At 39.6% G+C, this 19,365-nt stretch overlaps 1 protein-coding gene across 2 annotated transcripts in view; it reads right to left on the bottom strand.

The window, feature by feature from the left end:
- Positions 1–19,365, bottom strand: part of LOC147253787 (IgGFc-binding protein-like) — a 71,543-nt gene that overhangs the window by 25,915 nt on the left and 26,263 nt on the right. For both annotated transcript variants that reach the window (XM_086219080.1, XM_086219079.1), the window contains exons 9-22: positions 15,022–15,267; positions 14,542–14,643; positions 12,959–13,106; positions 11,010–11,130; positions 10,475–10,804; positions 10,067–10,244; positions 7,779–7,876; positions 7,319–7,449; positions 5,827–5,996; positions 4,526–4,740; positions 4,201–4,395; positions 3,435–3,617; positions 2,714–3,147; positions 887–1,005 (exon numbers count right to left, since the gene is read on the bottom strand). In XM_086219080.1, the coding sequence (XP_086075206.1) occupies positions 887–1,005; positions 2,714–3,147; positions 3,435–3,617; positions 4,201–4,395; positions 4,526–4,740; positions 5,827–5,996; positions 7,319–7,449; positions 7,779–7,876; positions 10,067–10,244; positions 10,475–10,804; positions 11,010–11,130; positions 12,959–13,106; positions 14,542–14,643; positions 15,022–15,267 (2,670 nt within the window). The remainder of the gene's footprint in view (positions 1–886; positions 1,006–2,713; positions 3,148–3,434; positions 3,618–4,200; positions 4,396–4,525; positions 4,741–5,826; positions 5,997–7,318; positions 7,450–7,778; positions 7,877–10,066; positions 10,245–10,474; positions 10,805–11,009; positions 11,131–12,958; positions 13,107–14,541; positions 14,644–15,021; positions 15,268–19,365) is intronic.

Below are 19,365 nucleotides of genomic sequence, written 5' to 3'. Positions count from 1 at the left end.
GATGTGTTATCACTTAAATATGGAACCGTCTTTCTTCACAGTCACATGTATCTGCATAATCTTACCTATCCTCACTTCACCAACATCATTGAACCGCATCATCATCATCATCATCATCATCATCGTCATCACCACTGAAATGGTTAATATGGTTCTTATGTCATTTTAAGCTACTTTCATTTTAACTTCGCACCTACTGAATTGCACCATTACATTCCACCAGTGCCTGCCTCTAATTCATAAATGTGATTATATACCAAATGAACAGACCACATTCAAACTTGTGTATTGATTTGAATAGTAATTTTCTTCCATACTAGTTCTCTGTCCCTTCCTGCCGCAACTATATGACTTTTTGTTAAAGATATGTACACATTTAGAAACCTTATTACAGAGGGATTAAGTATGTGTACCTCTTTTCGTTCGCTGTCACATTCATGAATCTGGTGTCAGAGCTCCCTTAATGTTGTTCTTTTGCATGCAGGCTAGTTACTTAATCAGAATCAGAAAACTTTATTCATCCCCAAGGAAAATTCTATTCGGAATAGTGCTCCACTGAATTACAATAAACAGAGATAATAATAACCAGCTCATCCGGTGTAATGGGTTTAAGATGGATTTTTTCAACAGGTCTGATTGAATAAAGAGACTTCTGATCATTCCTAGTCCCTGAATATTGTGGACATTTGACCCCATATGCTGAGTTGCCCCCAAGCAGACTTGGCTTGGTAGGCATGGTAAAGCTTCAAAAATCACTCATGGACCCCAGCAACAACACAAACATACAAGTGTATGATTTCAGACATGACTTAATATTCAATTTCAAAATAAAGACCAAAAGATTTGGAGCCAAATGCAGCACAAAGAAACTTAAGATCAGACTTACGACAGAAGTTGTCATTCCTCCATTCACTTATCTTGGCACCTGCTAGTTGACAGGTGGTAACATAATTCTGAATGTGACGACACAGAACATCGCTGTCTCCTTTGCTTGTCGACATCTCCCTTGAAATAATCATTTTAGTTTTTAACAACATAGAACGCTTATGTGAAGAAACAGTACACAATAAATAGCTGTACACAGTAACCGTTTTGCATTGCAGGGAGTTACTCGAACAACATTAGTCAAACTGTTTCCACTGCTCTGTCCCTTTGGTCCTTTTCGAAAGACAGAAGTAAGTCTGGGCATTGTTACATACAGGATGGTAAATCCCAATTAAATTCACAGGAGATGTGCTCAGAATTAATGATTGTGTGGTTTAAAGCCAAAACTCATCTTTCTCGTGCAAAGCAATATACCCTACTTCTTCAATGAGACAAAGACACAGCAACTCACATACATAACACCCCATTTCATCTCATTTCAGTTCTTAACATAAATTTAATACTACATTTTTCTGCAGTGTTAACTTAAATTTTTTTCACCATTAGTTGTGAAATTTTCAAAGCAGTAATCATTTATGTTAACATTCCTTGGCGGTACAGCACTATTTAACACCAAGTTTCCTGCTGGCTGCACTAGTAAAAGATGTCGCCACGTGCATTGTGTTGCTTGTGAAGCAACGCAATGTACATGGTGACATCATTTGTGCCCACTGGAATTGATAAGGGAATTGTTTGCCAAATTGGCAAATGATTCCAAGGAATTGTAACACTGTGAACAGGTTCTCAACAAGAACCTGTTTTCGATTCCCAGCCCTAACCACAGACCATCAAAATATAATTCATCTTTCATGAATAAGTTACAATATAAATGTTAAACAATCTCAGGATAAAGTGAGAAAGAAATAATAAGTATGGGCAAAATGCAACTAAACCGGTGTGACCTAGCCCTGCCAATGTCAGAGCTGGAGGCACTGTACACTGCTGTACAAAGCAGTTGAGTGACAGAGTGTCTCTGCAGTGCATCGGCAAGTGCACTGGTCCAAACCAGAAAGGAATGGCGCTCAGTTCTCCTCCAACTAATTATCCACTTTTCTATCTGCAGGAAACCAAAGGTCTCTCCTTCTGGCACAGGGAACAGCTCCTTTACCTCTGTGTCTTGACCACTGGTGACATTAAAAGTCTCAGACAGCGTTGACTAAACAGGAAGATGAGTGCACAGCTAATTTTCTCCTAGAATCTGATTAATTTAACTATCAAAATTAAAGCATTGATGAGGAGTTATTGGTTGTTGATGCGTGCAAAAGAATATCAGGTTATTGCAACAGAAGCTCCTTCACCTGGCTTCAAACCAGAGCTGAAAGTGACAGTGATATTGCACTGTGATAGGGTCAAGATGCAAGACCAAATGATCAGAGTATCTGAGAAGCATTGAAAATATTAATATTTTAAATGTAAACTATAGTAATTATGAGCCCTTAAATATAACCTACAAGCTTTTAAGTCTGGCTTTCATATAATATCTTATCATTTTATGGTTTTATGGCTTCCGTTATTTATCATTCGAACAATTAATATCATCAGTTTTACTCCCTTTGTTTCTTGATATTTTACTTGCAGTTTTTATTTAGGTGAAATCGGTAAAGTAAGTAATAAGTAAAGTTTGATTGATTCTATCTGTAAGTTGTATTGTGATTGGCCTGCAAAAAGTCATGACAATTTGCTGAGTCACAGTTACATATGTCTCGAGTCAGATCTAATGAATCAGATCAAATGAATAAGATCTAATGAATCAGTGTAATATTGCGGCTATATCTGGATATTTACTTACCTGACACAAGCAGCAAAGTTGGGAACTGGGGACACTGTTGGGTGGCATCCTGCAAATGGCCCCTGTGGGGCTTTGATAATGTCACAAGCCTTTTTGGCTTCTGCTGTCTTTTGTTCATCTGGCTCAGGACAGGAAATGGGCCCACAATCTAACTCACAGGCAGCATCATCAGTCTCAACTACCAAATTTGCAATGTCTGCTGACTTATCACCAGCTGATACTGGGTCATCAAATGGCTCATTATTATAGTTGCCGCACAGACCATATGGTAAATCATGATAAGTCGATGGGATTTGTAAAACTATACCTCCCACATTGTCATAGGTCAGCTTTAGAAAAAAGTCAGTTTCAATGATGATATTTATGCCATTTTGATAAGCCTGCACCTTTCCACCAGCCAGTGACACAGGAAGGGAGACTCTGATGTCATCAACCTGACACACACACACACACACACACACACGCACACACACACACACACACACACACACACACACACACAATGAGAAAGAACCACAGTAGCTTTATCCAATCTTTGAGACCATTGTAACCTTTCAAGTGAGATTGACTACATAGAGTTAATTTTAAGGTACATACACTGTAGTCCCCATAGCACTTGTGTTTCTTGAAATGTTCTATATCAAAAACTTCAATATCAAAATCCCTCTCTCTCTCTCTCTTTACATACATAGATATACACACACATTTGGGGTGGTCATACCTTGATCTCCCATACAATCCCAGTCTCCATAGTGATCTCTTGTCCATAAACCGTGAGCTCCAAATTGCGAAGGACGCTGCCATCCTTGTTGGTCTGTTGCCATACCAACAGAGAATATGCCTCCATTCCCTCCTTATCTACTTCTGACAACTTGAACAAACAGTTTCCCAGCAGAGGATATACCTGTAGAGAAAGGTAAGGTATTTTGGCTGAGGTATTTACTTTTTACTTCTGCTGCATTTGTGTAGATGGCATAGAAAATGAATTCTAAGAAGATATTTGTATGATACTGTGAAATTTGAACAGCAAGTAAAAATCCGGATCAAGCAGAAACAATTTCATTTTCCAAAGTGAGCTCAGACCAAAAAAAAAATACCACAGAGGATTGTCATCACATTTAATTCAAAAAGGTAAATGTTTATTTGTACTGAATGAAGCATAAATCAGTGACATCCCATGCATTATGAATCACAAGGAATGTTCAAAAATCTTTGAGTGACAAAGCAAGGTTTGGCTTTGGTCAGTCTGAGATATAAAAATCAAGGAATCTTTAAGATATAAAAAAATAAAATGATGCAAAAAATATTAATATAAGAGGTATGTGTGTGTGTGTGTGTGTGTGTGTGTGTGTGTGTGTGTGTGTGTGTGTGTGTGTGTCCAAGACTGGAAGTGCTGAAAGCTGGCTGCAAATTAATGCGTTCATTGTGGTTTAATGTGCTTTAGAAAATGAGATTTATTTTGCTACTTTGGGAAAAAAATACTTTACCTGTCCATCAAAGGACCGAAGTATTCTCACTCCATAAAGAGAACAGGAACCAAAACTTGTGGGATAACAGATAGCCTCACCGTCTTTCACAATACACTTCTCATTATTTGAACAGTGGAATTTAGGATTACAGTGAACTTGCCCACCATCTGAACACACACATTGAGAGTTACACGACTCTTCTAGATAGAAAACCTGGGTGAAGACGAGAGCACATGAGTTAGAGCAGAGCACCACCAATACAATATATTAGAAGCTGAAGTTGGAGCAACATGGATACTGGCAACAAAAGTGCCATTTTTTATAATAGAGTTGATATTGATACCTGTCCATACTGGTAATACTGTCCTTTGTACTGACAGCCACACTCTGCTAGGGGAACACATTTGTCATGACTCAGCAGGAAGCCATCATCACACACACAGCCTTCAGTGCAGGGGGCACTGTTGTCACAGCCATCAGGGGGAGCAAGACCACTGCAGGTCTGCTGGCAAGGGGATGAACACACGTCATAGTGACTGTTTGCACCACACGTTGGAGCTGGCAGAGAGACACAAACCTGGAAACTTAGTGAAAAAAGAATACACAATGATGATGTGTGTAAAAACACTTTTAAAACATGCTGAAGACTGTCTTGAGACTTACTGAGATTTCTTGGTCCATTCATGAATGTGCGATATGTGGACAGATGAGGAAATAACTGAGGGATAATCTCACTGGCAAAAACATTTACAGGAACTTGTTGTCATGGATCAGCTGTTTTTTCAGTTTCTCTCACATTTCACTGTGCTGCCCCTCTCCCAAAGGTTTCCTTTTCCCCTATCTCTTTTGGGGGTTCTTATCTGACTGTGGTTTATGTGGATGTGGCATTTCTGACTCACCTGCCTCCATCAGCATGATAGGTAGCAATCCACTTGTAATCTCAGCACCTCAAACCTAAACTGTATTAATTTTTGGTTGCACAACATCATATATCTGTCTTGCATTATCTTGAAGAGACTTTTGTTCTGTTTAGAACAAAGATAACTTTGCCACATTTGCCTGCTCGCCACTCAACATCGAGAAATGCTGCTACATTTAGCTTTTGAAATAAATCTTCTTGTGCCTGCTTTTAGGTCCAGCTGTAGCACTTTCAGACACAACCTTGCTTCTCAACAGGAAATTAAGATTACTCCCATTCACTTCTGTACTTGGAGGAAAAATAGATCTGACTGGAATTACTGTACATCCAAATTAGATGTAGCTTGAAGAGAACCACTGCTGGTGTCAGGTCCCTATATATGGGGGTAAAAATGGACATAATCTAAAAAAATACTCTGCTCTCATGACAAACATGTCATGATGGACCAACATGAAAAAACCTTTTCAAATGAAAACATGCAGCCACAATAGTTTGATGAAATTGTGGTAATAGCTTCTTCCTGTATCTGGGAAGAAGCTGCAATGGTCTCCCAAAGCTGTAACATTCTTCCTTCCTGGTAGTTGTATATGACTTCATTTGGAATGACACACTGAGAAGAGCAAATAGTTCGGGGCTAATTTTTGACTGAGCCTCATTCCCTTGACTCATAGTCTAGTTCTCCTAATTTTCATAGGGTTCCATGTTTGAGTGAATTATTGTCTTACAGCAAAACTGTTCGGTCCTCCAACTCTCCACTGTAGCTCCTGCTTCTTGGCAAGAGATGCTGAAAGCTGTTAGGCTGTTGCAAAGTGCAGATGCATGGCCTTGGTACATGCACAAATCAAAGACACAGTCTCTGAGGAAGTCAGTGTGGTCCAGTGTACGATGACAATTTCTGTGGGGAGAAAAAAAGAACCTGCAATCAAAAAGAGGAAACACTGAAGATGCCATATACAAATTTATATTAAATATATACGGTGTACTGGATTGAAAAACCATTCCATTTCATTTATGTATCGTCACTATCTTAAAAAAAATTGCCGGTCATTTTTTGACAAAATTTTGTTTTTTGCCTAAACAGTAAGGGTGGGGAAATAATCAATTTTTAGGTGCATCACGATGCAGATGTTGACAATTCTTAATCGATTCTTAAATGTCGGCAGCACAGTGGTGCAGTGGTTGGCACTGTCGCCTCACAGCAAGAAAGTTCTGGGTTCGAGCCCCACCTCAGGCACAGGATCTATCTGTGTGGAGTTTGTAACTTCTCCCTGTGCCTGCGTGGGTTCTCTTCGGCTTCCAAAGACACACAAATGGGGACTAGGCTAATTGAATACTCTAAACTGACTGTGACTGTGAGTGTGAATGGCTCTCTGTATGTGTTTATGTGTTTGCCCTGCGATGGACTGGTGACCATTCCAGGCTCTGCCCCGCCTCTTACCCCAAAGCTGCCCCCCCCCCCCCCCCCCCGCTAGCCAGATGGATGGATGGATTCATGCATGTCAATAATCAATGTTGATGGAACAAAAAACTCGGAACTTGGAAGTACTGCCCGGACAGTCTATGGTGGTGCATCTAAGTGTAAAACACTACTGGAATGGCTGAGAGTTAACTCTGTCACAAACCCCACACCTGCTGGATTTAAAGCGAGCATCTGGAAGCACTTTGGCTTTCACAAAGTTGAAGGTAAAAATTAGCTGGACAAGAGCCATACAATATGCAAGCTGTGTCATACAAGCTTAAAATATTTTGGGAACATGAGAAATATGAGAAACTTCATTGCATGTTTCCACCCAAATGAGGAGGAAAAACAGCCAGCTGAAGTTGTTGCTGCCAGCGAGAAAAAAATGTTGCATAAGAAATTGACAAACTATTGATCATAAAAAAGATGCATCAAGATGCATCCAAAATCATTTTATCATTGCATTGCAGGCCTCTGAAGTGTAACTGCATTGAATCGTGAGGTTGCCAGAGATTCCCACCCCTATAAAACCACCCTTTATCATATTTTGTGTTCTGAGAACTTTTTTACATATACATACATATATATATATATATATATATATATATATATATATATATATATTCCATATATTCATAGTATGTGTTTTGGTTTGTGTAGAATATGATATGCAGTGTGTTTAAAGTTATAAATTATATCTATAACATTGATCCACAATATGAAAGAACCCTAAACACAGATAATGAATGTTGTGTTACCTAAAAGGTCCAAACTTATCAGCAATAATGCCACAATACTGCCCCTGCTGATAACGAAGAAGCAGTGCTGGCTCACACTCAAGACATTTACCACCAGGACAATCACTAGTGCAGCCAGGGTCTCCTCCTGCCTGCATTCAATAAAATAAACATGCAAATAAATTATTCATTTTCTGATCTGGTACCTCTAGTAAGTGGGCAACACTTTACAATAAGGACACATAAGTAACTATTAAAGTTCAGTTAACCGTTAGTAATGCATGGATAATCACGACTTAATCACTGTCTAGAAATCAATTTTGAAAGGTGCTCCTTTTTGTAGTGTGGTTTATGCCCCTAGCATGTTTGTCTCAATGGGTTTTGTTGTTAAAGTCATTATTTTTGGAAGAACAGATGTACAGGTTTGTAAGATACTGATAAGTATTGATCACCAATTATGATTTCCATTCTCAATACACACCTTCCAGCTGTGTCCAAAGGCATTAATATGTTGAGTCTGAATCCCATCAGATTTCAGAAAGTCATCAGCAGGGTTTTCATTATAGTTTCCACACAAGCCTGATTAAGAGAAATAGACAACAACAACCAAACCAGTCACACATTAATTATAGTATAGTTTTAGTATATGTGTGCTGGATACGCTTTTAAATAAATACCATAGGCATGACTAGTAGCAGACAAACAGAGAGGAAGTTCCACAACAAAGAAACTTTTCCTGAAGCAAAATGCTGTTCCAAGAGAAGAGGATATCTAGCATAAGAAATGGATGACATAAGCTAGTTAGCATGTTGACCTGGCATTGGTAAACATAATGGCATGCCAAGATAATAACAAAATCAAGTAAGGGATTTATTTGATAAAATGTCATTTATCAGCAATTAATGGTTAGCAGAGGGAAGCTGTTAAACTGGGGCATGACAGTTTTCTTCTGTGGAGTCCATTATTCTGTAAAATAAGGTGAATGTTATTTAGCTGTAACTGTTGAAGCTTTAGTGTATTGTCTCTGGCTCTTCACAAATAGCAACACTTTCAACAGACACCACCCTGAGCTTTATACTGTAGTCAGTGTTCCAGCTCACAGTTAGGCCCTGCTGTGGGCCTGAGTATATACCCCATCAGACCTCAAGAACACCTGTGCTACCTCTGAAGCTGTGTGGAAGATGCATGGGAGTTGAGGTATCAAGGTCTGTAACTGTAAAAAGTGTAAAGGGAGGGAGGGTTCCTATGTGGGTTAGTAATATGAACCCTTATCCAGTCCCCCTGTGCAGACTGAAAAAATATATCAACAGTCTCTGTCGTTGACCCACTGACTGTGATAGAGGGCACAGATGTGTCCCTCATGGAAGTGAGCTTGAGGTTGGTGGAGGTGGGGCTTATCAATGCTGACCTGGTGCAGGACGAGACTACCTATCAATTCCACGTCCTTGTAGTAACCACCTCAGAATAGAGCAACATCAGTTCCAGTAGCTCTTGTCCAAATGGCATCATGTATTTTCTGTCTAAAGATTATGGACACAGGGCATTGGCCACCATACCTATCAGAAAGGTTTAGATCTCTACCCCCTACCCTCTGCAAGGAGATGTGCACATTACTGCAAGGTATATTAAATAATTATGTTACCAATTTTTCTACTCCCTCAAAAAACATGATGGTAGGAAATTTTGTAGAGATTACCGTAATGTAGAGTACAGCTTAATAGTCAAGAAGGACATCCATATGTTTTCAAAACTCCCTCACCAGCCTTGAAATGGCATTATTTCCATAGACACAGTTCCATTTGGGCTGCATGGTGTTCAGTGTTCGGTGTTCACAACTAAAGCATAAAGTTTGGCCACAGGTAAGGGGCCAGTGTGGTTGGTTAATCCTACTCCATGTTCGGCAAGTGTTCAGTGGAGCTACCCTCTGGAGAATTTGTATTTTCAATTTGTTTGGTCTTTGCTGTATAACCAACTAATAGTTACTTTTTGACTCAAGTGACAAGTATTGAACACTGTATAGGCCATCTACCCAATAATGCAACTAAATTGTTGTTCTGAGTTGTTCTAAGTACAGTATGTAACCCCTGTACATGAGCAGTACAGAAACAGAGGGTGAGCAAACACAGTAAGAAAAAGACTCCATTCCCAAGTACTACCATTTAGGTGGAGAAAACAGAAGAAAACTTGTGGTGTCGGAGAGGAGACAGGACAAGATGAGGTGAGGTATTGAGGAGAAGAACATCAAATATAAAGGGGGAGAGTAGAGAAGAACTGGTAAGAAGGTGCTGAAAGTGTAGATTTGGATTTGTGGACGGTGGAAATCTAATAAGTGACGCAGCCTCAAGCTGAGAGAGGAAAACAGAATGAAAAGTGAAAAGAGTGTGTGTGTGTGTGTGTGTGTGTGTGTGTGTGTGTGCGCACAAAATTTTTTGCCTTTTGGCCTTTCATTATTTCAAATGCTTGAGAAATAGTGTAGCATCCATAAATAAAGTCATCTCCATAAATTTGGCCTAAGCTCTAAATGTTTTCATATTCTGACGCCAACCCTGGCAAAGACAGTAGAAAGATTAGTTTGCAGATTTTTTTTTTAAATCACATTGCATACATTTAACAAATGGCATTTTGAGATTATTAAGTGGTGCAACTTCAGTCAAGTGTCTCATACCAGCATCCAAGGTAATCTGCACAATGTTTTTTCTATAGAATATGTTTCTAAACATGCTCATACATGATCAAGTACTCATCCTTATGAGGGTATCCTCAACTTACCAGCTACAGCAGCAGAGTATGAACTCGGAAGAGTCAAGCTGACATGGCTGTTCCAGTTGAACTTTAGAGTTAAACCAAAACTCGTTGTCACAATACCAAAGTAGCCTTTCTGGTACACGAAAAGTTGCCCATCCCCCTTCTCAATGGAGTATGGCAGGTTGACCGACATACCATTTACCTGTGTGTGTGTGTGGGGGGGGGGGGGGTGGGGGGGTGGATAAGCATAAGCATTTATATGCTTCAGCATTGCACCAGCAGCATGTGCCACTGTATATTTGCTATATTCAGAAATCAATTTGTAAAGCTAATAGTGAGTCTTACAAAACTTTGAAAACCTGCAATGTTTGATCATGACTACTCTTCAATGATGAATTCAGATTTGGTGAGGAATAAAGGTAAAGACCTTACCAGTATTTTCCTAGGGTTGGAGTGACTCATGCTCACAGTGTTGCCAAATACAGTAAGAGAGACAGACTTTGTATAGGACACATCCCTATTACGCCCTCTGTTCTCATTTTGGACCAGCACCTGAAATGGCACCAGGTCCTGGTCTGATCCTTTAGTGAGCTGAGACAGGATATAAGTACATGTGCCCTGGAAATCGAACCGTCTATTGTCAAAGGTTCTGTAGTGGGGGTCTCCAGTGCCCTGGCATGTTGCATAGGATACTGGGTAGCAGCCCCTGACACCCCCCTTCACTGCACAGTGCTCATTCTTCTTACAGGTGACAGATATGCACTTCATCAGGAAGGGTAAGCAGAACAAAAGAAAATTGAAAAAAAAAACAAAAAATTACAAATTCTGATCAATAGTCTAAATCATTGTGATGCAACCAAATATCACTGATCTTTTTATGAAACTTTAGCCTGCTGGGAATTAGGCTAGCTGATGTTGTAAAATTACCATATTAGTAACAGTAACAGAACATACACACTCAACATACCTTGGCACTCCGATTAAGGCACTGGCACCTAGTGGTGCAACTGCTGCCATCCCAAAATGTTGCTCCTGCTGGATAATATTTGCCTTGATACTGACATCCACAGCTGGACTTAGAAATACATCTAAACACACACAAATAATCATGAAATGTAGCTTACATGCATATGGTACAGATAACTGAGTAGATTAAACAACTGCAATAGAATAGATTAGAATAGAATAGAAAGCCTTTATTGTCATTATACACAGTACAATGAGATTTGAAAAGTAGCTCCTTCAATGTGCACTCACAATATAAAAGTATACTATAAAAAAAACACCTAATTCTAAATATACACAGACATACAGATAAAATAAAATCCATCCATCGTCCATCGTCGTCTACCGCTTATTCCTTACTAGTAAGGGTCGCGGGGGGGGGCTGGAGCCTATCCCAGCATCTACGGGCGAGAGGTGGGGTTGATAAAATAAAATATAAAATAAAATTTTGCACATGTAATGTTGAAAACAGGCAATGGTTAGAGATGGCATAAACATTAGTGCAGTAGCAGGATATTGAATGTGGAGGTCGTTATGACCAATGTGCGGTGGTCAGTTATGGAGTAGCAGCATTCTGAGTGCGGAGGAGGTTATGACCAATGTGCAGTGGTCAGTCCAAATAAGTCCGGGCAAAAGTCAGCTCTTAGTGCAGATTTGAGTTCAGTAAAGTGACAGCTATGTGGAAGAAGCTGTCCCTGAGTTTATTTGTTCTGGCCAGTATGGATCTGAAATGCCTGCCAGAAGGCCTTTAAGTAGAAAGGAGAAAAACCTTCTGGGTCACATTTTATTGTCCAACTAAGAACAGTTTGCAGTGTGCATTAAAGCATCAAATCTTGTAGTTTCTCAAGCCATTTGCAAAATCTGACAGAAAAGTGGGGCGGCACAGTGGTGCAGTGGTTAGCACTGTTTCTCCACAGCAAGAAGGTTCCAGATTTGAGGCCCGACTCAAGCACGGGATCTTTCTGTGTGGAGTTTCAATGTTCTCCCTGTGTCTGCATGAGTTCTCTCTGGGTACCCTGGCTTCCTCCCGCAGTCCAGAGACATACAAGATGGGACTAGGTTAATCCATACTCTAAATTTACCATAGCCGGGGCTGTGACTGAGAGTGTCTGTCTATATGCATTGCCCCTGCGATGGACTGATGACCCATCCAGGGTGTACACCACCTCTCACCCGAAGGCTGCTGGGATAAGTTCCAACCCCCCCCCTCCCCCCGACCCTGAACAGGATAAGCGTTAGAAAATGGATGGATGGATAGATGGATGGACAGGAAGATGTTTAGTTTGAAAAATACATTATTTGCTTGCAATACTCGTTGCATTCCCTCAAATGCATATTTCCAGTAGTGGTCTTGGCACAACTCAGAGGCAACAGCAGCAACTGGCTGTGAGATGCAAAATTATTGGTTGAGGAGACCTCAATGCTTTGGTTATTTTTATATTATCAGCTGTTAATCCCTGTTATTGCAGCTGATGTTAAATGAGAGCAAAATTAGCATTCCATTCACAGATAAAAGTTTGGCTGGACTTTCCTGCAGCCAGCATACCAAGTTCCTCCTCCCTCAAATCTTAACATCTGAAGCATTGTGTTGTGTGCTATAGACTGTAAACTATAGATTTTAGGGTGTCTTTTTGGTTTACACTCTAAGACTCACCTGTGTAATCATCATGTGTCTTGACCAGCATACTTATATGCCCCACCTGACATGGGGCTGGATTTTTGTGGCAGAGGCGAAGGGTGCACTACCCTGGATTTCACCAAATTCAAATATTTGTAAAAAAAATATTGTGTGTATGTAAGTAGCCTTAGATCTTTTACTTGAATTCCAGAAAAGTGAGAGCAAAAACAAAATTGTTGCCTTTAAATTGTAGTTAACATATTAGTAGAAGTAGCTGAATCAGGCTGTATTACCTATCTCCACTGAACACCAGTCCTTCATTACACTGACATCCCTCCACACAGGGGGCTTTACATTGCTTCCCTCTCTCTGGGGATACACAGGTAGCCGGGCAAGCTGAACCACATGCCTCATAGTGGGTACCTGCTGGACAAGGAAGGGCTGGGGAGGAATGAAAGGAGTAAATTTATCATCACAAAAAGTGGAAAATGCATCAGTTTTAGCTTGGCCTTAATTTAGTTTTACAAAATATGTAATACATCAATACTTATTTACATTTACGTTCCTATGCGTGTGCAATTCTTGTTGAGGATTGTGATTCAAAAAAAGAAAGATAAATGTATATGCAATTTATTCTAGCAGTTTTATATAATTAGATGTAGATAGATTTATAAAGTGTCTGTACACATGCTCCTATTTGATAAATTTCAGTCACGCCTCATGTCCAATCCCATCCATAAGGGTCTGTGCTTGGAACAATATGGTCACCTTATATCTGTTTCCATTAGGTAATATAATAAGGAAACACATGATTAATTTTCATTATACCATGGTCTGGATGAATACTCAATACTGACTGGCTGGCAGGTGTCTGTTAAAAGTGATATATGGACACCTAATAAAGAAGTTCCGAATTGCCTGATATCATCTTTGATATCAATGCACTGGAACAACTGCCAGTTGGTAACCACGGCAATGGATAAACTAATGATTTTAACTGTGATAAACATAAAAGCATGAATAACTGATTTAATATTTTATAGTTAATGGACACCTCGTCGGGCATCATGCCTTACATGATTCATGCATGATGGAGTAACATCACTGACTACATCATGGTGATCACAGAAAAATTCAACATTTCTTCACCACAAACAGAGTTTTCTGAAATAACAACTAAGGTCTAAACAAAATTATCTGAAACAATCACTGCAATGGAAAAAAATTCACAATGTTAACATTCCCATGAAGTTTTGAACTGGCCGAATAATCACGCATGCTCACAGAGAAAGGGGTGAGTTATCATTCATCTGAGGACATTAGAAAATAGTGAGACATCCTGTCACCTGTATTTGATTTCAAATTAATACAAACTAAGTATCAAACAAAACTTACAACTAAGGAAAGTTTCCAGGATTTCACAAATGTGCATACAATTTAGTTTCAAATACAAAGGATGTGTGTTCTCTCAGTTGGTGACTACATTTATAAAATGAAGTTTTGGTTAAAGAAAGTCTGAATGATATTTGAACAGAACAGCAAAAATATAATTGGCAAAAAATATCAACACAATAATTAGTTTTCATTTACAATGAAATAAAAGCTTGTTTTTTTTATTCAGACTTCCAGTCAAACCGACCATGAAATAAGTGCAACAAATTGCAATAAAAACACTTAAGTTATTGGTGCTTCTTTTAAGCTGTTGAAATTACATACTAAATCTTAATATGATATAGCAATGTGAGTCATTGCTCATTTAGAAACTTACCGAGTGTCTTACCACAGCATAGTGCAAATTTACTGGTTTATCATAAATTATTAGACTTTTCACTGTTTCACAGGAACAATAAAAAAGTTTTACTTCTCAGTGACTTACGGCAATTGGCATAAATTCTCCACTCAGGGCTAACCTTCACTCCTTCTGACAAACAAGCATCATTGTAACTCTTCAGGTTGTCACAGAAAACCGATCTCGCACCTGAAAATGCACACAATCAAAATAAAATATTGCTTCAAAGTGTACTTTGCAATTCAAGTTCTTACAGTTATATAGGAGTCCTAAACTTACAAAAACTTTTTTTTTTAACCTGCACCACTTCTTGGTGACTCCAGAATGCATACAGGGCTCTGAGCCAATTAAGACCGACAATTAAATGTCAAACTGTTTAAATCATTTACAAATTCTCAAATGGATTGTCAAGTAAAATCTAGGTACTCTTTTTCTAGCCTTATTCCCAATAATCCAAAAACACTTTTCGTTTGGATATGAACAGAAACCTAACTAACTGATTAGTCTATATCTGTCAAGTGTTTTAGCACTACATTGTAATTACTATTAAAATCTGTCTTTTCTTACCCCTACTGACACAGACATCATAGACACAGTTGTCAAGGTATAGAGCGGGGTTGATCTTTTTGTGGCACAATGAAAAGGGCCCATCAGCCACTGCAAGAACTCCACATCGTTCTGGCTGGCGGAAGTAGGCCTGATGCTCCGCTGAACACTTGGGACAGCGTCCAGCACAGTTATCATGACAGAACAGATCTGAATCATTCACTTTCCACAGTTGGATCATCTTCAGCACACCTTCAAGGCTTGAACCTGCAAGAGTAAAAGCACAAACTGCTATTTGAAAGAAAACACTGTCAGAAATTGCTGTAATATCTACAGTAAAATTCTACAGTATCTTATTGTTTTGTCATTTTACATTTTTAACAGCATCATGGGTCAAAACTAATTACAGTAACCTACTGCATAACTCCTCTGAAGCACATTGTAAAATTATTTACGGCAAGTTGTGTTCTGGCATGAAGATGATGCATATTGCAGCTAAATACTGTTGATATTCAGATTTTTTTAAAATGGCTGTTTGAAAGAGGAGCTTCACACGAGAGAGGAGAGGAGCAAACGTGGTGCTCATCCCATTAACCAGACCAGTGAGCCACAAACAAGGCTAAGAAGTCAACTGTTGGTAAGCAATATTTAGGGCCTGAGCCTGAAGGTACTTCAGCACTAAAAACACTAAAAACACACACTAAACAGTGTCCCAGTCCCCCCCAACACCCATGAGGCAGCTTGGCCAGACGGCCCGGAGCCGTTTTTCACATACACACCCATTCAAAACCTGGTATTATACTGTTCTTGCTGTCAATGAGAGCACGCAATATGCGCATTATGCGCATAATGCGCATAATCTAATTTCACCACCTGAACATGCATGAAATTCGCTGAAATTCGGCACACTTGTCCGGTCTGGCTAAACATTCACTAATCGAAAAGAAAAACACCACAAAAGTCTATAGCGCCACCTAGGGTGCCACACAACTAAAAGATAATTTTTTATAATTTGGAGCATTATAACTCCTTCCATGAATGTCCCACAAACATGGGACCAACACCGTTGGACTTTTCTCATCAAGACGCAAAATTCATACACTCTGACCCCTCACCTATCTACAACAGAATGTCCACAAATTGGACAAAACTGTCAAAATGAGGACTTTTTTTTTCTCCCCCAACAAAATCTATCGCCCCCTAGGCCATTAATGCTATTGCTTCCAAACTTTCACACATTACTCTCCCAACTGTGCTGATTGAAAGTTGCTACAGGTTTTTATATTAATTGCTCGGTTTCGATTTTACAAGCCGTCAAACTGGGGGAGACACGTTTCACGCTTACAATGGAAGTCTATGGGGAGACCGTGTCCTCTCAGGGTACAAACTGTCAAACAAACGCTTCTCACGTCTACACCATACATCCCACAGCTTTAACAAACACACCACTGCATTCCTGACAAAAATCCCTACAAAAATATGGTATTATGTGTCACTCTTGACCAGCGTATGCCGACTTATTCAGCTTTTACACAGTAAAATTCTGTTTATCCTCCTCTGCTCTCCACTCTAGCACAGATCAAAGACAATGCAGCGGGGGAGGGGTTAGCGGGGGAGGGGTTCTTAAAGGGCCAGCTCTCAGCTCTGCTCTCACTCCCTGCATCAGACTCAGGTTTCTAACTCCTAAACTACAAGGCCTACAGATTTGGCAAATACACCGTTGGATTCGGACTGGCGTGAAGGTCGCCGGCGTGAAGGCTGCGCAGGGGCTGAGGCCCTAACAACCCTGCTTGCAGCTTTAATTATATTTGTTTTAGTGACAGTATTTCCCATTACTTTAACATGGGTACAAGAGGATTGAAATTTAATTTATGCTGTATGTCATGCACATATAGTTTATTTGACAATAAAGTTGCCTTGACTTTGACTTTAGCAAAGACAGATTTTGCAGTTAGCAAGAGGACAATCTGCACTGTGTTTACATTGCATTTTTTTCTCTAATAAACAGGCTAACAGAAGCCAGTGGAGGTAACATTACAGCTAAACTTAGTTTTGATAAGGTAACATGCATTAATTCATTTTGCCTACAGCACAGGTGGCAAACTCAAGGCCCACCACATCATTTTATGTGGCCTGTGAGAACTGAAAAGTATCGATTGTCTTTAAATAAATAAATCAAAAGCATGCATTGACCATAAACTATATTTCCAACAATGCATACTAATTATGTTACCTGCGAATTGTCAACATCCCACCACTACATTGCAATATATCCACATCAATGCTATTTTCTGCAAGTGGAATTAAGTGGAATTACAAATGATCCCAAAATGTCCAGGAAAATGAATGTTATTGCAGATGGAAGACTGTTTCAAGAAAGATGCGAAGGCGAATACATGTTTGTGCTTCAAGGAGAAAAAACGGTATGTCTTTTGTGTTACGAGGCATTGTCAGTTGTCAAAGAGTACAATCTAGGTCTGCATTTTCAAACCAAGCACAGAGCTAAGTACAATTCTACAATTCTACAATTTCATTTAGCAGACGCTTTTGTCCAAAGCGACGTACAACACAAGCAAGAATTTAGACCTAATTAAGGAAATGTCCATAGGAAGCGCAAAAGTGCTTCAGTTGTGATTTGGTCACAGGTACTGCTATCTAGTGGCAGAAGAAGTGTTGCCCCCCCACTTTTTTTTTTTTTTTTTTTTTAATATAACAGACATACAACATCACACAACACAGTTAGTGCTACATAATCACTAAGTGCTGGGTCTTGGACCCTCTGACTTATTCTACCCCAAAGAGGAGAAGAGTCAGGTTAAGTGCCTAGGTGCTCTCTGAACAATTGAGTCTTCAATTGTCTCTTAAAAGTAGATAGGGACTCAGCAGAACGCACAGAGTTGGGTAGTTCGTTCCACCATTTGGGAACAACAGAAGAGAAGAGTCTGGCTAGAGATTTGGAGCAGCGCTGGGCTGGAAGCACCAGGCGTCTTTCGCATGCAGAGCGTAGTGGTAAGTGGTAAGTATGGCAAAGTCAGCCTTCCAGAAAAACAACAAATTGTTGAAGAATTAAAAAGCAGACTACAATTGCAGCAGAACGTGTTCACGAAAGCCGCAACTAAAAACATTGCAGAAGTGAAAGCTAGCTTCATCGTGGCAGAAGAAATCGCCCAAGCTTCAAAGTGTTTTTCAGAGGGCATGATTTTGAAGCAGTGCATGCTGAAGGTCTGTGAGCAGGTTTGCCCTGACCAGATACAGACTTTTAAAAATGTCAGGAACACCACTGTGGACCGAGTTACAGAACTAGCAGGAAACCTGTCAACACAGCTGGCCCAAGAGACATGCAGCTACGTAGCTTTTTCATTAGCTCTTGATGAAAGCACGAACAACACGGATACAGTGCAGCTAAGCATTTTTATTAGTGGCGTGAAGTCGGACCTCACTATCACTGATGTAGCTGGCATGCACAGGACCACAACGGGACGGGACTTTTTGATGGTTTAGAAAAAAGTTAATGTCATAACTGGTGTTGGATGGTATTTTTCTTTTATTATTCACTTGAATAATTTGATCATTAATAGATGGAGTGATGTGGGTTTCTTAACCTGACAAACTAAATTTTTATGTGATATTAACAGAGCTACTAGCAACCTTTTTTTAGGGCCTGAGCCTGAAGGCACTTCGGGCGAAGACCCTATTATGTTTTACGTCTATTTTTTTGTCAAGGCTGTCAAATTTAATGTGTTAACGCAGGTGATTAAACCAGAGATATTAACACATTACTTATTTTATAATGCAAATAAATCACATGACCTGAGACATGCAGACTTGTCAACCAACATTACATTACTGTGCTGACTGACAGCATCAAGAGACAGACAGAAAGCTGCAGTCCAATCAGTCCTCAGCAGCCTTCAGTCTGTACAGTAACTTCTATCTCTGGAAGTAGAGTCAAGTTACCTTCAACTGCCATATCTCCAGAACCCTGGGAGGAAATTCCTTCAGATTTGGCATTAATGTCCATGTGGACTAATGGATGAACTGATTAGATCAGAGGTGAATATTATTGTGGCATATGTTGTATTTTTGGTGAAGAATCCATAAATTGAATACAACAAATGTCTAATAGATGAAGGGGCATTTTCTGTCCAAAAGGTCAAAGGTCTACTTTACTGTAACATCATCATTTTCTGCAGAAACACTTTTCTGACTTCTCTCAACACCATAACTCAGAAACAAAAGGGCAGCTTTGCCAATATTTCACATTTGGTTAAAGACTGTATTGGGGACACGAACCTTGGGTGCCCACCTTGAAGCTGTGCTGAATGTATAGCTCTTCTGTGTGGTTGGATGATAAATGTGTGTGTG

The sequence above is a fragment of the Aulostomus chinensis genome, chromosome 11 (genome assembly GCF_037954235.1).
Source record: "Aulostomus chinensis isolate RoL2024-O1b breed Wild chromosome 11, RoL_Achi_v1.0, whole genome shotgun sequence".
Taxonomy (NCBI): Eukaryota; Metazoa; Chordata; class Actinopteri; order Syngnathiformes; family Aulostomidae; genus Aulostomus; species Aulostomus chinensis.
The sequence above is the reverse complement of the archived record's forward strand: the minus strand, read 5'-3'. Positions and strand labels throughout refer to the sequence as shown.